The sequence below is a fragment of the Xyrauchen texanus genome, chromosome 25, assembly GCF_025860055.1.
Source record: "Xyrauchen texanus isolate HMW12.3.18 chromosome 25, RBS_HiC_50CHRs, whole genome shotgun sequence".
Classification (NCBI taxonomy): Eukaryota; Metazoa; Chordata; class Actinopteri; order Cypriniformes; family Catostomidae; genus Xyrauchen; species Xyrauchen texanus.
The window spans coordinates 32996510-33021218 of NC_068300.1; the positions used below are offsets into that span (position 1 = coordinate 32996510).

The following is a 24709-nucleotide window of genomic DNA, read 5'->3' on the forward strand; positions in this document are numbered from 1 at the left end:
TGCCATCTGAAACTGAGATTGAGTGAGTAGATACACATCACGTCATTTAAGGTCTGCTGTGTTGTCTGCGTGTTACAGAGGTCAGGTAGAGGTGGATGCCTAGAGAAAAACTACAAATCAGCCACAGGTGGCCGATGATGGACAGATGAGGAAAGATAATAGGAGAAGAAAAATGAACATGTTATGGGCTATAAAAAAGAAAAGTGCATAAGAAAACAAAAGTGTAATGCATAAATAAACCGAGTTCAGCAGCATATGTTGACTTCCGTCTGCATTTTTCACACCCAAAAGGATTTACACACAGTGTACCAATTTCAAAACACTGGTCTAATTGAACAACATTTATTTTTTTAAATAAATAAATAAAAACTAGTATATGTTTGCAATTGTACGGAAGAGGATTAGGGCCAAGCAATAATAAAAAAAAATAAAGCCATCTCAAGAATAAAGTCATTATAATCAGATTCTGAGAAAATTAAATCTTGCAGTATAAATATCTCGAGAAAAAAGTTTATCTGAAAATGTATCTAATCTTGATTCGAATTTAATTTAATCTCGATTATAATGACTTTATTCGATATTTAATGAGTTTATTCGATATTTAAATGACTTTATTCGATATTTAATGAGTTTATTCTCAAGATTGTATTTACTTTTTCTGAATTTAACAGTTTAATCTCGCATTATAATGACTTTATTCTCAATATTTAATGAGTTTATTCTCAAGATTGTATTTCGACTTTTTTTCTTGAAATATAACGAGTTTAATCTCGCATTAGAATGACTTTAATCTCGAGATGGTTTTATTTTTTTATTATTGCTTGGCCCTAATCCTCTTCCGTACAATTGCAATACTTTTTTTTTATTTAATTTTTTATATCCAGTCTTTGAAAGCCTGTGATTCAGGCTGAGTTTGCTCTTATATCCAGGGTCCGAAATGATCTTTTTAGCCTACCAGTCAAGATGGTGTAAAAAAAGAAATTATACACTTCACTTTTACCCATTGCAAAGAAAGTCAAACAGATGGATAATGGTCAATTCTGGGTTTTAAAACTGTATGTGGAAGGAGTTCAGGAGAAAACCTGGTATCTCCCAAACCAAATTTCAGAGCAGGAGATTTAATATACATCCTATCAGGCAGAACATGGTTACCATGACTACAGATGTTCATCATCAACAAGTAAGCAGAGGTTATCCATAAGCAACATTTTGGGGCAATTTCAGGAGGTACAGATTCAAATGAGGAGATTTAAAATATGTAATTTAAATGTAAATGTAACTTAATATGCATAAAGAATGAGAGACATTAAAAACAATAAAAATAAAAAAAATTAAAACAAATGCATAGGCTAATTATCTGGATTGCTTGAAATGGTCCTCATGGAACAAACAAATAAAATAATTTGTTGACTCATATCCTACATAGTATGAAGCTGAATCCAAATAAACAAACGCAAACAAAAGACACTAAACAGCAGCGTTCGTATTAGCAGCACTAATCTGTCTGTGTTTCTAATCAGCTCATGGGAGAAATGGAAATCTTACCCTTCAACAGTGGATTTGAGTTGATGGGAGTTTAACATGCTTTGGGTGCTTACACAAGATTTTAATTGAAATTGACCCAACACACTCAATCAGAAAGAACAGGATCTCCACATTAAAACTTATTAAGACTTAATAAAAACCTTACTATCTCAGCAATAAAGATGCTGACTATCTCCCTGGAGTTGCAAGTTTGAATCCAGGGTGTGCTGAGTGACTCCAGTCAGGGTTCCTAAACAACCAATTGGCCCGGTTGCTAGGGAGGATAACGTGACGTTGGGTTAACCTCATGGTCGCTATAATGTGTGGTTCTCACTTTGGATGGGGCTAGGAGCTAGGTCTCCGCAGTAACGTGCTCAACAAGCCAAATGATTGACGGTCTCAGAGACTCACCCTCCACCACCCGGATTGAGGCGAGTCACTGTGCCACCACGTGAGTACAAATATTAAAATAAATAAATACAAATAATAAAATAAATACCCTACAGCTTAACTCAATTTTCACATTGATTTATGGTCTGCTATTAGCCTACTCTTGCTGAAAATGGCTCCAGAGCCGAGAAGGTTCTGGGAATTGATAGGAAATGAGTTTCAATGTCTGCTTTTTTTTTGCAAATCCATATCAATCAGTTCTGCACATTTAATTATTAGCAAGCTCAAGGCGAAAACGTCAGGATTCGTAAGACTTTTCTAAATTTGGCTAATTCGTATGATATCGTCTGACTGCACACGTTTGAATTCCTATGACTTTCACTACAGCCAATGACGTCGCTGGACATCATTTCAATCTAACACGTGACAATTACTTGCTTCTGTCACACACAACAGCTTCCTATCAAGTTTACACACTCTACTGATTGTTAACTTTAGATAAGAGATTTGGGTAAGGGCACAATATTAAGTATGCTCTTAACGCCTCGTCTGCGGAACTTGCGCTTACTTCCACATTAGACATTTGCACATGATGAATTTGCACGTGATGAAGTCGTACTAGTTTATGCAAACAATGTTGAGTGAGATTATACGAAAATAGCCAACTCGTAAATTATGTACAAATGTTTATGAGATCAAGTTGCACCTGGTCCAAATCACATTGTTCAGAGAAAAAAGGGGGCGGAGGAGACCCCTACCATCCACCAAATTGCAGCGGGGCATTCTGTCCACCAGGGGCCGGAGGACTGCATCTAATCCACCCAGTTTATTAAGTTAATCATTAAATTATTATTGATATTGTCAAGCCGGTGCCCACCTCCTCCTTTCCATTTACCCTGTTGCAACCATGAATCATAAATTTCCACGGTTTGACAACAGTCTCTTTTTAAAACCAAAGCATACAGTGAAACCGTGACACAGTTACATTTCTTCACATGAGTAATATTCGATTCATTAAAGCACGACAAACAATATAAGCTTCAACAATCCAACCAGAAAATATTTCCAAGCAGTATAACAGGTAAACAACTTAGGTTACAAACACTTAAAAAAACAAGCAAACAGTAAAATCCATTAGGAGAGTGATTTCACTCCACTGCTGTCCTGACTCCACTGCTGCGACTGGACTGACTGAACAGCTGTCACACTTGCTTCCCGACAAACAGCCGGACCTTCTTTCTCAGCTTATGGGTGTGACGTAAACACGCATGGATGAATGGCATACGCCAACGATTTCATGCCAAATCTGCTCCAGTAGCTCAAATTCTCTAAAAATAACATTACTGTAGGTTTTCTGTAGTGAATCCAGTTAAGACAAGGGGATTTTTGAACATGGATTCATTTATTTAACCACTCAATTAACTTTTGATAATTGTAACCAAAAAATCTTACATAGTGCACTTTAATAACACATAGTGTTAAGTTCAGTGATGCAAACTCATGAGTGGTGAAAAAGGAGAAAGTCATTGCAGATGTTCCAGATGTATAATTTCAGTTGATTTGTTTGTTGTATTTAAAGCTTTTTAAAACATGTGAAATTTTGTGTTCCTTTCAACAGTCAACTTTGGATTGCTCACTGGGGTCCTAAAAACAAATAATTCAGTTAAGACATACACTACTATCATGCCATTCAACACAATGATGACACTTAAGACATTACAGATATTACACCTTCATTTTCTGTATAACTTTCTTTAAAGCTGCTCTGAAACGATGTGTGTTGTGAAGAGCACTATACAAATAAAAATGACTTGTGATGAACACATGTTTTGGTACAGAAGAATTAATATAGCCCTAAGCTCTTAGCCAAAAATTACGTGTATACCCTCCGGTATACACGTCCATTGCATGTGCATTACTGTAAACACGATTAGATAGAGCAGAACACAGAACGTTCCTTTAACAATAAAGATTACCATAAACAATCCTTCCATTGCACTCACACAGGCAAGTAAAAACAAAATACTTTCAATCTTTGGAAATAAATTTAACAACAACAACGATTGCACAATGAAAAATTTCCACTCTGCCCAATGGCACACATTCTCTTAATGCGGTGGCAAACCAGGCTAAGGGGGGAGAGTGCCAGCCAAATAATCAGTGTAACAAGGCCACAGAGATGGCCAGGCATCCAAGTGGCAATTGCTCACTGGGCACACACACAGTGACAGGGACACCATTATTCCATGGAGCTGGCAGGGAGTAGCCAATTGTGTGGCAGGTATTACCCAGCAAGTTCAGTTCTTCATGCACTGGCTTTTGGTAATGAACAAATGTAGGGGAAAATAAGATACGTTTCCATAGGATTTCTTATGAGTGTTGTTTTTACAAACATTATTGAATCCACCTCATAGACCTCACTTATCAACTAGTCGGTTGTTGGACAACTAGTAAACCACCGTGCCCTTCCCTATCCTCTATAGTCGCTCTCCCATTCGTCTCCTGTACATGTTGTCCTTCATTAAGGCGATCTCATTAGTGGCAGAATGTAGCAACTGCTGTGAGGCTGCATGCTCCCTCCAATAAGAGACACCATGGACAGGGAACAAGGTGATGTGAGATGGTTTGTGGGGTTACCGAACATTGAGTAGGGTCTGACCGTCTCCGGACACCCGCAAAAACTGAGCCACTTGGGTTGACTTAGAGCACTTAAAGAGTATTAGGAAGTATACAGTTTTATTCTTTAAACTAGAAGGTGGCTTCATCCATTATTTTCGATCATTTTCAACTTTTAATTGTTTACTGGGATTCCTTGTTACCATTTAATCAATTATGGCCGTCAAATGACCAAATAATGAAAATGATGTCAATGATATCAAACATAAAAGCATAATTTTCATTGGTGCTACATCAGAAGGGTGGGGTAGCATGTAAATATCAGGGTAATCCTATTTTTAATCATTTTTAATGTTTTTTTTTTTTTATGAATAAACATGATATTAATATGACAAACATAATACAACATGTACTGTTATAAAACACAGATTTGTGAGAGTTTGTCAAACTGGAGGTGTCAGAATAAACATCTTGGTAATGGCAGCCTACCATACTTTTATATCTGCAATAGCAGAAGTAGAGTAGTATGTGAATGTGCCATAGCGAACGCAGCCCATGAATCACGTGTAACCTTTGTCACGTTGTGAGTCTCGCCAATTGTGAATAAGCGGTGTCATAATCAGAGCTTGTGCAGACAGTCTGGAGAAACTGCGCTGACTGCACCAGACAGCTGCTCTCGAATCGCTCTTGCGGTACTTTGATGGCATATGTCACATCAAGTTTGTCTGCCGCATCAAGTCGGACAAAACTCCTAACTGACATGCACTGCTTCAAGTATGATGCCGGTCAATCTGCACAGTGCTGCATGAAGTCAACACACCTTTTATTTTGGCCTAAGCCCCTCCCAAGAATTAAATGTAAATGCCCACTGTTATGATTAGCCAACATCGTGCAGCCCCTCAAAAAAAGCCATATTTGAAACTCTTGAAATTAATGGATTAGACTTTAAATTTAAAAAAAAAAAAAAAACACCTATATATTAAGTACACACACAAATAAAATCAACACAAAACTCTAAACATGCACATGAAGAGCAGAAATAAATTCAGTTTGATGGGATTGTTTCTCCCCCCCCCCCCATCATTATAAATGATTTACTGTACAGCCCTAAACTTATATATTGCATCCGTTAACTTTCTTCCCTACATAAGTATTCATACGACACTACATATTGATTGGAATAATTTACAAAATAAATTCAAGTTTTAACGAAATCTTTGTCTCGGTTTACATCTTCAGAATGGCCGATGAGGGCTGATAAGTGCAAACATTCATCAAGGTCATTTTAGCATACTTGGAGATATGAATTCCTTGTTGTTGATCTCTCCTCAGCATAGCATATTTTATGTCTCCTTTTCCAGCCAGCTGACTGTAAAATGGTACCATCCCCACAGCGAAATGTGCAGTACCTCTGTGTGCGTGACATCAAAGCAAGCTGCGGCGCATGTGCGCTCATGAGACATCACAAACACAATGGCTGTTAAAATTCCATTCCGAATTCGAAATAATTTGAGATATTTTATAAATCTAAATATAACATTTTATAAAGGAAAAATCAAGCACTTTTCAAAGATATTCCATATTCAAGCATATTTCAATCCTTGAAAACTGAACTGTGAAAATGTGTCTTTGTACTCTCGTGGACCAAGGCAACAGCAGCAATTAAAAAAATCTTCTGATATCAAATTCACATTTTGGTAATATTTAAGGCTAAACATTTTTTACTCAGCCTTATTGACAGCCCTACTACACATAAAGTAAAAGATCCATCTCGAGATGAAAGTATAGGGATCGTTCAAATTAACTTTGCTTCAAAAAATATTTTGACCCAGTCCTCTGCTACTTCTATTTGAAGGAGGGGTTGAGAATTAATATAAAAAGGGGTTGGACAGTCACAAGACAAGAAACAATTAAAAGGTGCCAGATACTAAAGTAGCTAAATGGAAAACAAACTCCCACATGCTTCATGATGTGCATTTGATTTTTTTTTTTATGTGCCTTTGTCCTTTAGCTGTAACTGTAGTTACAGCTAAAGTGCCAAGGGAGCAAGTCCTGAGGGGTGCCATTCTGGCAAAGCAAAAGCAATTATGAATTTCAGCTTTTCAATTATGGCTTTAAGAGAAAGACAAATTAAGACGCAAACACTGAGTAACTATTCTTTACTAAACCAAGTAATTTTAAAACAGAGACCTCTTTCTAGTAACTCTATAGTTTTATTCTTTATACTAGAAGGTGGCTTCATCCATTATTTTCAATTATTTTCAACTTTTAATTGTTTGCTGGGATTCCATGTTACCATTTAATCAATTATGGCCGTCAAATGAACAAATAATGAAAATGAGGTCAATGATATCAACCATAAAAGCATAATTTTCATTGGTGCTACATCAGAAGGTTGGGGTAGCATGTAAATATCAGGGTAATCCTATTGTTAACAGCAATAAGTGTTACTGGGAAGCAATGGGAGGTGTACCATGGCGAGTTCTCATTAACCTCTCCAAATGATGCAATAGAAGAGATAATCTACTGCACACTGTGCCACCTAGTCAGCCTATTCAAGATCAAACAACCGGAGCTTATACTGACACTTGCTCATGAAATGATATTCAGCAACAGGCGAGATTTTGATCCACATGGGCTGTCGTACCAGCTGGTTTTAGTTGTTAGCTCTGAATAAGTCGGCACAGATGGATTTCTAACTGTCTAAAACAACAATACTTAGCTCATTAGAGAACCAATGTGAGAAGCAACATTCGGATGGCAGGCTTGATACATCAATACAAAGTGATGGGCTCTTTTTTCTAAAAAGACAAAGCCAATTATGATTTTGATAGAAAACTGCAGCAAAGGGATGGGAATCATAAGGAATTCCGGTTCTGGTTCCTCTTGATTCTGGTTCCATTAATTATTATTTTAGTACTTTTGAGGAAGTACTAAAGGAATGTTACCTAGACACTCACCTTGTGAACTCCGTTACCATAGTAACGGCCTCACAGACCATCCAGGCAGAGGGCAGGTCACATGTGCGGCGCAAGTAGTTAGACCCACACCGAAAGACTCATTTGCAGTAAAAATTTTAAAAACAATTCTGGTTTTTAACCATAGCTTCCAAATTATTATTGTTAAAAAACAGTGACCATTTTTTAAAATCGAAGCAAATTGTGAAATCGGATAATCGCGACATCCCTAGTTCTACCACATCCCAATAGTGTTCTATTGGATTCAAATCCAGGAAAATGGGAAGGCCACTAAATAACATGTTCATGAGTTTCAGATGACTTTTGCTTTGTGACATGGTGCATTCTCATGCTGGAATTAGCCATTAGAAAATGGGTAAATTGTGGCCATGAAGGGATGCACAGTCAGCAACAATACTCAAATAGACTGTGGCATTCAAGTGATATTAATGGACCCAATGGGCCCATCCACACACCATTACACCACCAGCCTGGACTGTTAATACAAGGCATGTTGGGTTCATGGATTCATGCTGTTGGCGTCAAACTCTGAACTTACCATCTGTGTGCCTCAGCAGAAATCCAGATTCATCAGACAAGGCTAAGTTTTTCCATTTTCAACTGTCCAGTTTTGGTGAGCCTGTGCCCACTGCAGCCTAAGCTTTCTGCTCTTGGCTGACATAAGTGGAACCCAACATGGTCTTTTGCTGTTGTAGCCCATCCTCAAGGTTCGACATGTTGTACATTCTGAGATGCCATTCTGCTTACTACAATTGTACAGAGTGGTTATCGGAGTTACAGTAGCCTTTGTCAACTCAAACCAGTTTGGCCATTCTCCATTGACCTCTCTCATAAACAAGGTGTTTCAGTGGGCAGAACTAGTTCTAACTGGATGTTTTTGGCACCATTCAGAGTAAACTCTACAGCAAGGGTCTTCAACAGGGGGTTCGCGACCCCCGGTACCTCAGGGGGTCTGCAAAGTATTATTTGATCCACCATTGTTGGCATTTCTAATAATCATTAATTCGCACGACCGACAGGACTATGAATTATTGACATGTTGAAGTCCTTCGCAGCTGGATGCCAAATCTTAAAGTGTGACTAAACAGCACTAGTCAGAAGTACGCAGTCCAGACAAACCCTTAACGTGACCACTGCTCATCCCAAGATGCTCAAAGAGCGACACACATCAGGTTCTGCAGTGGAGGGTCAAGCGAGTAAACACATCTGCTTTGCATTAGTTGCGCTGTGCGGTTGAGCAGATAACAGCCTGCTTTCAGAACAATAGCGTACTTACTGGCATAAATAAATGGTTACCACTGAGATTATCAAGCTGGCATACACGGTCCTTAACGTCTCACTCACACACACACACACACACACACACACACACACACACACACACACACACACACTTACTTCAAGGTGCACTCGGTCACTAGCTGGTCGCACAGCCAGGCTAGTCAGTTAGCTGGTTTCAGAGGGGGTTTGAACACTTTTTAGCCAGTAAGGCTGGGTGACCATCTAAAACCAGCCAATCAGTTAATGTTAGTTTTAGCTTGTCTTTTCAGCAGGACAGCATTTAATGATTATTTCAGTGGCTTTGCAATGTAAACATCATGGAGTATACATACAACGATATGGTAGCCTACATCCACGTTTTTACATGCATAAAACTCAACTCAATTTTATACAGTATGTAACAGGGGTCCCGGCTCCGTCTCTCTACCCACCAGGGGGTCCTTGGCATGAAAATGGTTGAAGACCCCTGCTCTAGAGACTGTTGTGCTTTAAAATCCCAGGAGATCAGCAGCTACAGAAAAACTCTTATCAGCCTGTATAACACCAAAATCCACGCCAGTCTAAATCACGGAGATCACATTTTTCCCCATTCTGCTGGTTGATGTGAACATTAACTGAATCTCCTGACCCATATCTACATGATTTTATGCACTGCTGCCACATGATAAGCTGATTAGATAATTGCATGTATAAGTAGGTGTAGATGTGTTCATAATAATGTGCTCATTGAGTTCATTTTGGGCATTAGATTCAAAAGAATATATAAAATCTTAATAACCAGTTCTCAGTTTCCAACCCCACTTCCATGTCTAGCTGGATTGCTGTTCGACAGTTACTTTGCTCTTGCAGAGTGATCTGATAGGTGCCGACAGATAAACAACATCCCTGCCCATGAGGAACCTTGGTTATACCAGAAGAATCCAGTGGAGGTCATGAGCTCTGTCATCCCATGGGGGACGCTACCAAAAATAGAAGCAGGCGTGGATTGATGAAGGGCTGTGGGGAGCACAGCCAATGGAAATTAAGGAACAAGAGAAAACACAAAACAGCTGTCACCCAGGGAGGTTGTTGGCATAGCAATAGGAGCACGACGATCCAAGTAAACCAATCAATATAACAACAGTGAAAACGAGGGTGATCTGTCCAGAGACGTGGTTCTGTAATTTGTTCTTCCTGTGATCAACAAGACCTCAAATCGAAAAACATTAATGTAGACTATAGTGTCCAAAGACTGCAGAAACTTTGACTCCTTCCATAACTCTGGGAAGGTAGAGAACAGTGAGAGAGTTTTCTTGTTGAGCAAAACCAAATGATGCTCAGCAAGCAGACAACATAACTGGCCTACTTAAAGCTCTATGTAGTTCTATTCTCATATACCTGCAAGACCTCTTCATGTTTCAGGCAGTTGACCCATCATAAGGAAATCCTATGACATACAGCTTCTGGTCTGGTCACATCTCTAAAGCCTGCACCACACTAGCAGACTCAAAACAACTATTTTGGCCAAGGGTTTCACACTTCTGACTGTTGCTGAGATCTCACCCTCTTCAGCCAGAGGTATGACACACTTGCCATTACAAAATGGTGGAGGGGTGACACACATACAAACTCCACCCCTCTCTCTCTCTGTGTTTCCCAGTCACATGGAGCTCACCGAAATAACAACAGGAGTACTGTGAGAGCATAAACAATTGTAATACAGTGATTTAGGAAGTGCTTCATGGAGTTACTTTACTTTTGTGAATGTGTGACTATGTATTTATCCTCCCACTCATCTTTCAGTGAGTGAGGAAATTACATTCAATAAAAAAAACATACTATGGAAAAATAAAGTTAAGCAAAGGCACGAAACCCCTTATACATTGTTAATTTACATACACCTTACTTTTCAGCTTTACTAAGGCGACGCCATTATCAACCTTGAATGTGGACAACTTCCGCTATTTTAGCGATACAAAAATACTTAATTACGCTGCTTTATATTACAGGCTGGCAATATATGTCATCATATTATCATTAAATACTAAAAAACTCACTGGTTTTGAACTCATATAGTATTACCTTATATCGCATTTTGCCATAGTTTTTCACACTGTCGCTCGCACAGGCAGAATTAATTAAATCAGGCGCTGAAAGAACAGTCCTCCGCGCCATCTTGACACGCCTCCACAAATGTTACACAAAAGCAGAGAAGAAACATGCTGGGCAAAATCTGCTTTAACTGTCTTTGCACCAAAACTGCATCTTGTCAATTTAATAACACATTTTACTCTCCGTTTTTGTCAGAGAGCATTCTCGCTTTCTTAGCGGTGCATAGTAACAAAACACACAGATCAGGCATTCAACATGGCTTATTAAACATCACCTTGGGTAATAAACAAATAAAGGCACCATTGGAGGTTATACAGGTATATATAAATGGATGTTTACATGGAGACAAGAAACACCGCATCGTCACAATCTCGGTAAAGAAGCAGATTTTATTACAGTCTCTTCAATACAACGACACACAGCAACAAGTGAATTACTCTTTTACTATAAATGCTGAAGTTAGAAAATTATCTGACATTAGGCCATCATTCTGCAGTACATCCTGTGGAAGTGTGATAGTTTATAAACTTATATAACTAAATTCTGGTATTATTATCCTATTTCTTTACATTGCAGTCAATAACAGTGGAACTTTTTCACATTCGCTGGTAATGCAGCTGCTGCTTACTTTCGCATTTTAAAATTAAAGGTGGATATACAGCTCTGGAAAACATTAAGAGACCACTGCAAAATGATCAGTTTCTCTGGGTTTACTATTTATAGGTATGTGTTTGAGTAAAATGAAAATGTACTGGCAAAATTTATCCCAAATTCCAAATAAAAATATTGTAATTTAGAGCATTTACTTGCAGAAAATGACAACTGGTCAAAATAAAATAAAAAGACGCCATGTTTTCAGACTATTTTTAAGATTATTCCTTGAATAATGCAAAGAAAACAAGTTCATATACATTTTTACTACAATACTAATGTTTTAACTTAGAAATCAGAAATCAATATTTGGTGGAATAAATCTAATTTTCAACCAGACCTTTCATGTGTCTTGGCATGCGCTCTCCCAGTCTTTCACATTGGTGTTGGGTGACTTTGCCACTCCTGGCACAAAAATTCAAGCAGATCGGCTTTGTTTGATGGCTTGTGGCCATCCATCTTCCTCTTGATCGAATTCCAGAGGTTTTCAATGGGGTTCAGGTCTGGAGATTGGGCTGGAGACAGGGCCTTGATCTGGTGGTCCTCCATCCACACATTGATTGACCAGGCTGTGTGGCATGGAGCATTTTCTTGCTGGAAAAACAAATCCTAAGAGTTGGGGAACATGGTCAGAGCAGAAGGAAGCAAGTTTTCTTCCAGGATAACCTTGTATGTGGCTTGCTACATGCGTCCATCAAAAAGACGAATCTGCCCGATTCCAGCCTTGCTGAAGCACCCCATATAATCACTGATCCAATGGGTGCAAGACACTGTGGCTTGAAGGCCTTTCCAGGTCTCCATCTAACCAACGACCAGGTGGAGGATCGTGATGATCTGTATTGGAATTGCCCAGTAGTGCCCTCCACTTTCTGATTTCATTAGCCATTTTAATATAGGAGAAAATTCAGGAAAAACGCTTGGTGACAGAATCACTATTACAATCAGCGTTTGTGATATGCAGCTGCATTTGAGATCAGCTTGACCTCTTGTCAGATCTCCAGTAAAAGAAGCTCATTGGTCACTTGACAAGAATACAAGAGCCCACCCCAGCGACAGAAAGTTGTATTTTTTTTCTGTCATGTTGGATCCTTTTTTCCATTGCTGGAACCATTAAGTCAGCAGGAGTCCAGACAGTCAAGTGATAAGCGACCTCCCGCCGACAGACACTAATATGTACATCGTCTCTCACCTACTAGCCGGTGGTTATGTAAATCAAGCTCACACAAAGAAAAAAAAAAATTGCTAGTGTGGCACCAGCTTAATATGACTCCCTTTCACCTGACAAAGGCAGGATACAATTTTAAATTCCATGTGTCTAAGTGTTACATGAGAGCACAAAACAGTCTATGTCTGCTTTTGGTAACCATAGCAGCAAACCTCTCTGCTCCTGTAAAACAAGGCAGAAGTGTCCTTACCAGAACATAGAAATGAGCAAGTACATCAATACTAAAGGATTGCTTGCTTGCCAAACAATGTACCATCCAGGTGCCGATGTGTGCCGTGTCAGGGTGCATCCGGAATGTCCAGTTGGCACCTGAAATGTAGCAACTAACACTGATTTGGTACAACAACAACAACAAAAACAGATTAGATGGATAAATTAGGAAAACAGTCCTTGTCTGGTTTGAGCTTTGGCCAGGGCTACCTACCTTAGGCAATGTTTACTTTCCAAACTACCTTAATATTAAAGTAGGATTAAGATATGTGTGGTATAAAACAGCACTTAGAAAAAAAATGCTGTTATTGTCTTTGCATCTGGACTTGAATGTCACTTATTAGATGGCTTTGTTGGTGCGGTGTTGTTACTTGTTAAGTATTTTGGGAAACTGGGTTTGCAGCCCTTCTATAAAACACAGACAGAGATACCCTAGGACCTGCCCTGTGCCAACTAGGCCAATTGGGCTTGGAGCATTTTCCCATTAGGGTCTGACGTTGTAGCTTTTTTAAAGAAACCCCAACAGAACACATACACTGGAAATGTATGTGAAAACAAATCCCAAACTTGTACAAAGAAGAAAACTAATATTTATCCAAAAATGAAGTCAGTTTAAACCCATGTTACACATTTAAACAACCAGGCAAATTACATATTACGTTACATCTCTCCCTGAGGAGACCAGAGCCAAACGTTTGATACTGGATAATAAAAGTGCTCGTGGAAGTTGAACTCAACCGTTCACGCACGCCAACAAAAATCAATATGAATCAAATCTTCTCAATTTACTCGAATATTCTCAGTATAAAACCTGCCCGTACTAGCCGGTGTCGGTTATCTGTCTTAACCTGCACATCCAGGCTTCCAGCATTAATTAAGGAATAGAAGGGGAAAATACCGCTACAGCCCTCCATGTCTTAACTCGACTATATTATTGCGTTAGTAAAGCCGTAATGTCTGGTTTGTTCGTTGTCTCGCGCTAGCCTTATGTTAGCTCTTGCGTAGCACACACACACACCGCCCGCGAACAACCACTGATCAACCGTTACAAAGTAGTGACGACTTAAGGAAAATACAAATATACACTCACCGTTCGCAAAGATGAAAATGTGCTGGATAAAATCGCAAGGCGTCCGAGAGACTCGTACAGCGTGTCACTGGGGCGCGAGTTTGTGCGGCAGCGCTGATGGAGGAGGAGTTCACGAGAGCTGACTGACTGACAGACAGCGCGTGAACGATGAACAAATGCACGCGCACAGCCTCTGGACTGTATGGACAGACTCAAGAGAAACAAAGACCAATTTAAATTGTGTTGTTTACGGAAAATCTATAAAGCACAGCTTTTTAAAAGTGCTTTTTTTTTGTAATAACTTTTAATAGGCAGATATGTTAATTAGACATACTTACACGCTACTTTTGTCCAGTGTTATTTACATTTTGTGTATGTGCCTGACCTCTGTTTCCCTAGGGAGACTCTTAGTGTAATAAATATAATGTAAATGGCTAAGGACTATATCTTTTCCAAATATAAACCTGAACATGACATTTAACATCACCAAAATCACATTTATAGACAACGGGGACAAGAAGCACACATATTCAACCCAATGTTAAAACACCAAACTAAATGTAAAAACAATTAAATGAAGAGTTAACAGGGGTGAATTAGTGAAACATCTCAAATGTTACTGATCTCTTGCAGTCTGAACTGAAAAAATCATGTTATGGTAATACAAAGTCAAGTGAGAACGATATTCTTGGGCTTTGAATAGTTGCATTTATTTTTCTTGCATTAAGATTTCCCGAACTTATTGTAGTTTTCCAAGGGATCCCCAATGTAAAAAAAAAAAAGATTGAAAAAATAAAAAAAGGTAAAAAGCAAAAGGACCACAATACTCTAGATTTCCAGAAAACGGAAAGCAACAGGGCAGATGTAAAAATATAATTCAGTATTGAGAAACGGTCAATAGGCTGTCCATCGCTTATACTAGTCATACAAAGATCTGAACACAACAAAAACCTTTCAAATACCATTCGGCATGACTTTGTGAATCCACAGATTTATGAAAAATTTAGTTTTGCGTAATTAAGGGGTGAATTGCGCTTAAACCGGCCTGAAACATTATGATATCTGGAACAATATTTTTCTTTCTTTCTTTAACAGTAATAGTTAGATCACTTTGTATTCAGTGTCTAACTATTTTGCACTCACATAAAAATAAAAAATAGGCATTTTATACAATGCACTTATTGTGTACATTGGGTTGGCTACATTTATGTACATTTCTGCATGTAATTACACTGTTGAGGTTCACAGAAAAGCACATATGCACACAATACAAACATTGTATCAAATGCTTGATTTTTTTTTAGATCTAAATATATAGTAGTTAGAGATACCTGATTTAAAAATGGACCAAAGAAAAAAAAACTAACACCAAAGGGTGAGAACACTGAAAAGACCCCAGCTTTTCTTTCGCTCTTTCTGACCACATACTCCCTCACACCCCATACACATGCACTGTGCAAAAGACTCAATAACTTAAATACACAATTACAATAACTTAAAAGGCATCCCCAGTCTTAAAATTAAAAACAATCAATCTTGTAGACTTGAAAGTAACAGAAAACCCAAATGAACACAGAAACGGACAAACATGGTTTAGGATAAAAACGGAAAGAAACCACATACAAATAAGCAGTATGTAATTGGAAACAACATTCTGGGCTTGTTTAATACCAGTGGACTATTTGAAATGTAAGCAACATCAAGGTTTCAAAAACAGAAAGCCCAGCATTACAGTATTCACAAAAGATTAAAGATTACATAAATTCCTAAATGCAAATTCAAAATAGTTTTGATCAAGTACAAAAAAAAAAAAAAAAAAGGAACATGAATTTAAGCAATTGTGTTATTTACATGATTACATGACTATTTAGTACAAATATAGAAGTAAAATGCAAGTACTTTTAGGTTAAAATATTTTTCATATTGTCATTATCATATTTAACATATGTTTTCATTAACTACGACAAAATATCATTCAGGCCCTTAAGCTCTCTTTATCCAGAGCCAAGATGAGCAAAACAGTCAAATAAAAAAAAGATCACTTTGAAACATGAAAAAAGTAGCATTTAGCAAAAGTAAAGCTTACAGAGAAAATGACATCCACCAAAATAATTCTTAAGACTATGACAGACACAGCTAAGTGCTACAACGAAGAGTTATATTCCACAAATACAAAAGAAAGGGTTGCTTGCATCAGATATTGTTAGCCTTATTAGTCTTAAGTCTCTAACCGGCACCGACTGTCCAATCAATCGCTGTCACACACACTCTCTATAATATCACATTAGCTTCGATGGCTTGGCAAGGCATTTCCTCTAAAAACAAACCATGTCAGCTGTTTCCCATCAGACTTTTCGGGATTCTGTAACTAAACAGGAACTATCAGAGTTGATTTCATCACCAGTTATGTGTGTATTCAGTTCTGTCTGAACTACTGTCAGTCTTTCTGTGTGTTCTCTGGAGCCCTCAAGAGGATGAGGAGCAGAGAGCAATCTGCTGGACTGTTCCCAGGTCTGTGAGGAGTTGTCTGATGCGATGTTTCAGCTGAGGGAGGCGGTTCAGCGGATCTGGAGGTTCCAGCTCACCTGTGTAGTCAAGCCAACTCTCCAACACTGCAGAGAGATTTCAACACATGAACAAACAATAAGTACAAAGATCTGCCCAGATTCATCATAGTTTAATTTATAAAATAAAAATTGTTCTGAAATCTGACTGGATGAATAATTTTAGGAACCTGTGTAAAGTCACACACACACGCACCCAAGTGCACACTTAACTCTATTCTTACCCATTTAAATTGAATTTTTTCCTAAGCTCAGTAGTCACATGTACCATGGAAAGCCAAATGAAACACTTTTTGCCTTTTGTATTTTTTTCCCCTTTAACTTAATAAAAGTATGAGATTTAGGGGGCCTGGGTAGTTCAGCGAAAAGATTCAATTCAAATTGCTGCCCTAGTCCGCAATGACTGACACGCACTTGCGTTTTCAGACTGCTTGCACAACACTCGCACAGAACACAGGTGCGCATGTTTGGATCGTGGGATGAATGTCAATGAATTTGCTTTGCAGATTCAGTGTAATTTTTGATCGCGTACTAGACAAGATTTTCATCTAATGACATGTGCAGCTGTCAGTGGAAAAACTGCATTTCATTCTATCTATCAGTCTCACGTGAAGCCCTGACCGCTGATATATACGTGCAAATGGCCGTTTTCTGCTCAGTATCGAGTTTTCTAAAGCCAAACCAATTACACACCAAGCAGGATGCACTTTTTCCTTCATAATCTCCTCATCTTCTCATTCAAATAAATGTAAGGAATGAGCAGTCGCTCTGCCTTCCTCCAATTATCTGACTGTGTGTGAAATGCTTGCACCAATTTATAGGTCCCCTATATATTTAAAAGCATTAGCTGGTAGATAATTAATTTAATATGTAAGCAAAATTGATATTATAACTGAAATATACCCATATTAAAGAGAATCTGTATCAATACCAAGCCCTACTTACAATGGAAGTGAATGGGGTCAATCTGTTAACGTTAAAATATTCACTTTTAAAAGTACAGCCACAAGATGTAAATATGCATGTTGAAGTTCATGTGATAAAAAAAACGCTTACAAATCTTTTCTGTGCGAAGTTTTATCCAATTTTACAACATTCATTGCTATGGCGACATAATGCCATAACCCCTAAAATGACCGTAAAAACAATGATTTAAACAACTTAACTGCTCAAATAATACATGAGCTTCATCAGAAGAATTAAAGTGCTTTTTATAATATTATAACCTTCCAATTTCAGCCTTTAAATCCTCCAAAAATTTGTCCCATTCACTTCCATTGTAAGCACCTCACTGCAACTTCAATTTTTGCTTTTTTTTATTTTTTTAAAGGAGGGATGATTCAATTATCGTCAATTATTCAACTATTGAACCCGGAATATTCCTCGCAGTTGCTATGTTGCTTAGCAACCGCAAACAACCTGCAGTTACACTGATGAACTATATTACCTGATGTAATATTGGTGTCTTATATTTCTGTTGCCATAATTTTATAAAAGCAATAAGCAACTCAAGGCCATCAGTGAAGGGTTGACCAAAGGGTTGACCTGCTGTAAGATCACGGTCACAATGCCTCTCTGGGCTTATTGCTTTGATATATTTAATATTTTGTTAATAAACGGGTCTCACCGTCCAGTTCTCGTTCAATAAGATCCATTCTGTGTGTCACCTCGTCCTGCACCGCCTCAATATGTTCCAGCAGGTTCAGCTGCCACTGCTGGTGCAGCAGAAGGTCAGGGTCAGACTTGGGTTCGGGCTTGGGGTCAGGGGTCACAGGGTCAGGCTCCTCTTCCTTAATGTCCACCACACAGTTGTTCTCCTGCTCAGCGGAAACCAGTCGCTTCATACGACTCTCCAATTCCTGACAACAGAAATCAGTTACAAAACCGATCCAGGCCACATTCACATCTTGTTTTGTACAGTGCACAAACAGTCAGTAATAAAGATGAGACTAAATTTGGACATTTTCTGAAGGGAACAACGTAACTGAGTACATACCTTACTAAAGGTGCGGTCAGCCAGCAGTTTGTGCTGCTCGTGGTCCAACGGCATGCCAAACCTCTGCTCAGCCATCTCCAGAAGGTCCTCTGTGCTTCTCAGGCTGTCCTCCAGCTCCGAACCACCCCGCGTCTCTACCACAAGTCTTCTCTCCACCGCCGGGTAGTACGTACGGGGCTTCTGGTAGCAGTGCTCGCTGCTAATGTATGAGTCCTGGAAAGAGCAGTGCATCTCTACTGGTGACGGGACTTCACTTTTCAATGGCTCAAACTCATTAACTCCCAGTTCATGTGGTGAAGAGGGGAAGGGAGTAGCTATGCCAGAGTCGCCAGCTGCCTTCCTGCGCAGGCCGTCTGTATGTTTCCAGGGCTGCCGCCAGAGTTTCAGGTCTGGATGAGCCTGTGTTCTACAAGAGAGACAGAATATTGTGGAGATTTTTACTGAAATGTCTCCCAATTCACTGAAAAGCTGGCTGGATCGACAATAGGGTTGGGGTATATCGCTAAAAATATCTCATCTTTCTATCTATCGATCTATATTTCCATCTGTTTGTACAACCAATGGAAGACAATGTAGCTTAATTTAACATCACCAGCAAAAACTTTGCAAATATATCATATATCACTCAGCCATTATGATGCACAGAAAAGACTCACTGTAGGATGCTCATCTTGAGCTGGAGGCCATTGAGCACCTCAAACACTCGCTGGACATCCCCCAGTAGCTGATGAGCAGCAGTCACTTTTTTACTGTTTTGATGGGAGTAGTTCTCCTCCAGGAAAGACAAGCCGTACATATGACCACTGCAAAGCCAGTCTTTATCATACCAGTACCTCTGACTCTGCCTCTGGGCTGTGTACAGACAAATACAGATTCAAATATTATAACCAAGACAAATGGCAAAAATTGTAGATCAAAGGCTAAATGTACTGATATGGCCTATAGGAATCAGAATTTGATCATTATCCAGTAATTCTTGCCGTTTCTGAATATGCATTGCCCTGACACAAATCTTCCAGTCCACTACAATGAAAGGGTTTAGGGGAATGTTAAAGCCTCTCACCTGGTGGGTCTCTGCAGATGAAGCAGCTGTAGGTGTCTGGCACACTTTCCTCATACAGACCCATACACGTCCCATGCTGCCAGCACAGACACTCATCACACTACAAAGCGCACACAGAAAGCATTGATTCAGACTCTTATACACACACTTAATGTGCCAATCAGTGCTGTCATTCACATTTCTTAATATTTTAGTACTTAACCCTTTAAGATCTGAAGGTGTTTTTAAAGATTTCCTGTTTTAGTGGCATAACCAAATTATAAAGTCTTATAATGACACCCCCCCACACACACACAATAATTTTACATAAAAAACTAATTACACATGCAAACACAATAATGACTAAAAGGTACACATAGCATGGAGACATGATTTTAGTCATGAGATTTCACAGAATGAGTGCCTTTTGACTGCATCAGTCTGCATCATTCATTTACATGGCACCTCCTGGTGGCCAAATGTAACATTGTGCTTTGTGTGGGTTATCTGATGATCTATGCATACGATTACCTTGTGTTTGGGCTCGTTTGAAAGATAATCACCAACTGTAAATAATGCTTTGTGATATTTTATGTTTGGTTTATTTCTCGTGAAATTTAAGAAAATTAGCAACACCTGTTCAGATGAAACATTATTGTCAAAGACAATAAAAATAGTCTCTACAAAACTGCACAGAGGGTCCAGAGACGGCCAAAGCAGTGGGGTCTGCGGGATCTTTCACCAATTTTACCATCCTTTACCGTTTATCAATTGAAAATTTATGTTAAAAGATCATCTGTTTGTTCTGAAGCATAGTGACAGCAGTCCAGTATTTGTTGGAATATTTTGTATATTTATTTAGATTCAGATACCCAAGTATGGGGCATAGAAACACTTGTGACTGTGGAATGATGCTGAATGTCTCTCAGGGGTGTCCCGAGAGAAAATTTAGAAAACGTTTTTTAAAAAATGTAAAATACATTTGTATATCATATATCATCATTAAAGTGAGAGACTAGTCCACCAACTAGTAATTTTAGTCTTTCCTTATCCATTCTAGACATCTAATTAATTTTCACAAAATTAGAACTGAAATTGATTTGTTTATTCGATTTGTTTATTATTAAAGGCTCGTAACATGATTATTAATAAAGATACATTTAGAAGGGAAAAACATTATGGTCAAAAAGGTGCTTTGAAACCACGTTAACTCATGCGGTGCTTGATGTCTACACACCTGCAGGGAAAAATTGTGAGCGAAGCTGAGAGCGTTTCAGTTCATTCCTATGAAATCCGAGTGTAATGCTCGCAAGGTGGATTGTAGGATTGGCAGCGGTGCGGAGCAAGCTCTCTCCTAGCGCTGTGAGCGCCTTTGAGTGTATTTCATCCACCCGAGTGGAAATGCAGCCTGAGAAAGCCGAACTGCTTGTGTTTTAGCGACACGCAGTAAGTATCAAAAATTCCTCAAAAGCTTATCATGGATTTTCTTTATCGTGATATATAGCGATATCGTTTTATCGCCCAGCCCTAAGGCTGGTTGTATTTTACTCTTTGAGAGCTTTCCAACAGCATATGACACATGGCTATTTGATGAGTTTGATGTTTTAACTGATTGCTATAATATGTAAAGTGCAAGATTTTTCATAAATTATCCAAATGAAACACATCTGAGCCTTCTCGGGCCTTTAAAATGAAACCATTCAGGAACTAATAATAAAAGCGATACTCTTTTGTCTCACTGAAATGCTCATTCAACAATAAGGCATTGATTTTGAGTTAGGATGCAGATATAAATGTACTGGTATAAACAAATGTAAGGTTGTCTATAACATCTATAAAAGCTAAAAAGTTACCTAATTTATATAGGGCTAAATTATTCGGGCAGTGAAACAGAGTCGGGTCTCCTTTCATCAGGCTATTGTTGATTTAAGCTTCTCTTGGAAATTTGAAGGAAAGCAAAACCAGTTGTTTTATTACAGGGTATCTGCACATTTTTTAACAGCAAATTTAATGACTTTTAAGACCTTTTTAAGTCCTCTAAAAGGAAAATTTAAGACTTTACCTCAACAAAAAAAAACAGGAAAATGTTCAGCGCAACAACATGAATGATGTGTTGTGGTACAACTCACCAGAGCAACGCTCAAGACAGGTCAAAGGGACACGAAAACTTTTATACCAAGTGCTGATTCACCTTACAACCCTGACATGGTTGACTATGTATAAACTATCAGCTTTTAAGGTACTTCAGGTAATTTCTAAATTCTGGCCCCTCATAGCAGTTTGAAAAAGACATGGAAGACAGCCCCAGGACATTACAAAAGCCCACAAATACACAAAAGTTAAAGTATTTGTCATACTTGATCTAAATTATGGGTAAATGTGGCTGCCAAATAGCCTTGAGCTGGGTTTGGGGGTTCTCCCCCAAGAAAATGTTATTCAGGGTCTGATAGTGTTTTCCATGTCATTTCAGACACAGATAAATGCAAGCACATTCAATAATCTATGCATAGACCTAATGAATGAAGATCCAGTCAGACAATTGTAGGAAAGATCAGGATCAGAAATTTATTTAAAAGTGCTTTGTTCAGCAACTACTTTCAGTACTGTGCATCAAACTTCCAATATGGTTAACAATGGGATTAATACCAATCTGGCAATCCAAAGATATACATGTATAACAGTATACAAACAGAATAGCATGAAAACAATCACGCTTACATGGGATGACAAATAGAGAAACATTTATTCATTTAGTCATTTTATCCAAAGCGACTTACAATTGCTATATATGTCAGAGGTCGCACGCCTCTGGAGCAACTAGGGGTTAAGTGTCTTGCTCAGGGACACATTGGTGTCTCACAGTGGTTTCAAACCCGGGTCTCTCACACCAAAGGCATGTGTCTTATCCGTTGCGCCATCACCACCCCTTTTATGATTTATTTCAAGCGTTTGCAGTGGGCTGTTTACAATAATCTCGCATCATAAAAGCATTATATCAAGTACATTCTCAGACTCAGCCGAACGCACAAACGCTCTTCTTCGTGAGCATTTGAGTGTGCGGTTAAAAACTAGCCTAGAGCGCCATCTGCAAAAACTAAGGTCAGAATCAATTCGCAAAGCATAAGGAAAAAATTGAAATCAATCCAAGAATCGCAATGAATCGATATATTGTAGCCAGGACTCCCTTGAAAAAGAGATTAGTAATCTCAACGGGATTTTCCTGGTTAAATAAAGGTTTAATAATAATTGTCCCAAATATTCATTAGGAAATAACATGAAAACACACAAAGCATTTTAACATATTCAAAGAATTTAAAATGTTACTTTGATAGTCTTACCTTAAAATGCTCCAGCAAGTCTTCAGCCGTTGAGTGGCCCAAAAACTGAGAACCAAGATAGCGAGACCTGACAATCGGGGTGCCGGTCTCGTCGGTTGACTAATGTCTGACGTGCAAGTCCAACTGTTTAGTTTTGGTTGTTGTGTTCATGGACTCAAACATTATGATGAAAGCGTCCTTGTTTGCCCGTGAAATTAGTTCCTTTTTTAGGTATGGGGCAACACCAAATCATGCTAAATATGCGGTTGTCCCTTCCACACGTGAACGTACTCGCACACTCTGAGTCAGGGAACATTGCTTGAAAAACTAGGTGGATGTCCTCATTTGAGGTGTACGAGTGGTGGCGGCTTACGGTTTGAAATACCCACAGTATTTCGGCTTTAAGTGTAGCTACATTCGCAAAGCTGCCGAAGGCATTGCTTGAAGTGGACGGCCCTTGTGGAAGGCTGAGAGGTCGAAGTGCTCGATGAGAACATTATGGGCAAACTACTTGCCTGCGACGACACATACTTCTATGCTTTCATGTGTGAATCGAGCGCTATGTGGCCCATTGACCCCAGCTGTATCGTCTTTTTACATAAAGCACACCTCGCTTCATGATTACTGGCTGTTTTCTTCAGCCACCCCCGATACTTTTTGTCTTCCAACCAATTGTCATTAAACAAACATTTGCCCATGCTTGCGATTTCGCAAAATGCCGTTGTGGCGAACCATCAACGGAACGCATTCATCAATCACTTACTCGTATGTCACCTATGGAATGATGCAGGTTGCGCCCAAGAAGTGCTGCCCCCAAATGTTGCGCTGGTCAAATTGCGGTTGGAAAAATAAATAAAAATGACGAGACGGACATGAAATTTAAGATCCCACATGAAATTTAAGACCTCCTTATGGAAAATTCCAGAATTCAAGACATTTTCAGACCTTAAAAATCAAAAATTTTATTTAAGACGTTTCAAGACTTTTTAAGGACCCGCGGGGACCCTGTATTAGAAGGGAACAGATTTTACATATAAGAGGGGAAAAAGGAGTTCTCTTTTTCTCATTTTGGTGATTTCCTTTTTTAGATTCTTTAATAGGGACCATTAACTCCACAAGCTAATAGTGTTTTGTTTATAGTTGAAACAGACTTTTCCTTTAGTGTTTGGTGTGCCAACACAAATGTATCAAATGGAAACTCATAATGGTATCAAACAGAACCGTTTGGAAATGTTCAGTTAATGGAAAATCAATACCAATTATTTTTGTACTGTGTGTGAGAGAGATCGCATTCAGAGGGTGGAAGTTCACCTGTATCATGAAATCATTCTCCTCCTGAACTTCACAGACACAGCGGATGACCTCTGAGCCATGAGTGACCTTATCTACACCCTGCTCTGAGAGGGGCATGCTCAGATCCAGCTCAGGGTCCGACTCATCCTCACTCCATATAGGACTGTCTGAAGACAAATCACTGCTGCTGTCCTCACCTGGTGCAAACCAAACCAATAAAATTTTACATTGACTAATTTTACATAACTGAATTCATGCAAGGTAATCAACTACTTCTTGTCACACTTACACGCACGCACGCACGCACACTCACACACACTCAAAATTAAGTCAATATTCACTCACACTTTTTCCATAAAAACACAAAAGGAGAAGTTAGGCAGAATGGTAACCTCAGTCACCGCTCACTTTTTTAATAGCTTTTCTTTTCTCCATACAATAAAAGCGAATGATGACTGAGCC

General features: G+C 38.8%; 2 protein-coding genes across 5 annotated transcripts in view; both read right to left on the reverse strand.

Annotated features, from left to right (window-relative positions):
• The window catches only part of LOC127618807 (protein NDRG3-like), an 81053-nt gene extending 66871 nt beyond the window's left edge, over positions 1–14182 (reverse strand). The window contains exon 1 of the mRNA XM_052091441.1: positions 14057–14182. The gene's annotated coding sequence lies outside the window, so the exon portion shown is untranslated. The remainder of the gene's footprint in view (positions 1–14056) is intronic.
• Positions 14183–14729: 547 nt separating this feature from the next.
• The window catches only part of LOC127619305 (PHD finger protein 20-like), a 32648-nt gene continuing 22668 nt past the window's right edge, over positions 14730–24709 (reverse strand). For all 4 annotated transcript variants that reach the window (XM_052092176.1, XM_052092174.1, XM_052092175.1 and 1 more), the window contains 6 exons: positions 24266–24444; positions 19659–19758; positions 19252–19447; positions 18596–19001; positions 18227–18458; positions 14730–16647 (listed from right to left, as the gene is read on the reverse strand). In XM_052092176.1, the coding sequence (XP_051948136.1) occupies positions 16502–16647; positions 18227–18458; positions 18596–19001; positions 19252–19447; positions 19659–19758; positions 24266–24444 (1259 nt within the window). In that variant the 3' untranslated portion in view covers positions 14730–16501. The remainder of the gene's footprint in view (positions 16648–18226; positions 18459–18595; positions 19002–19251; positions 19448–19658; positions 19759–24265; positions 24445–24709) is intronic.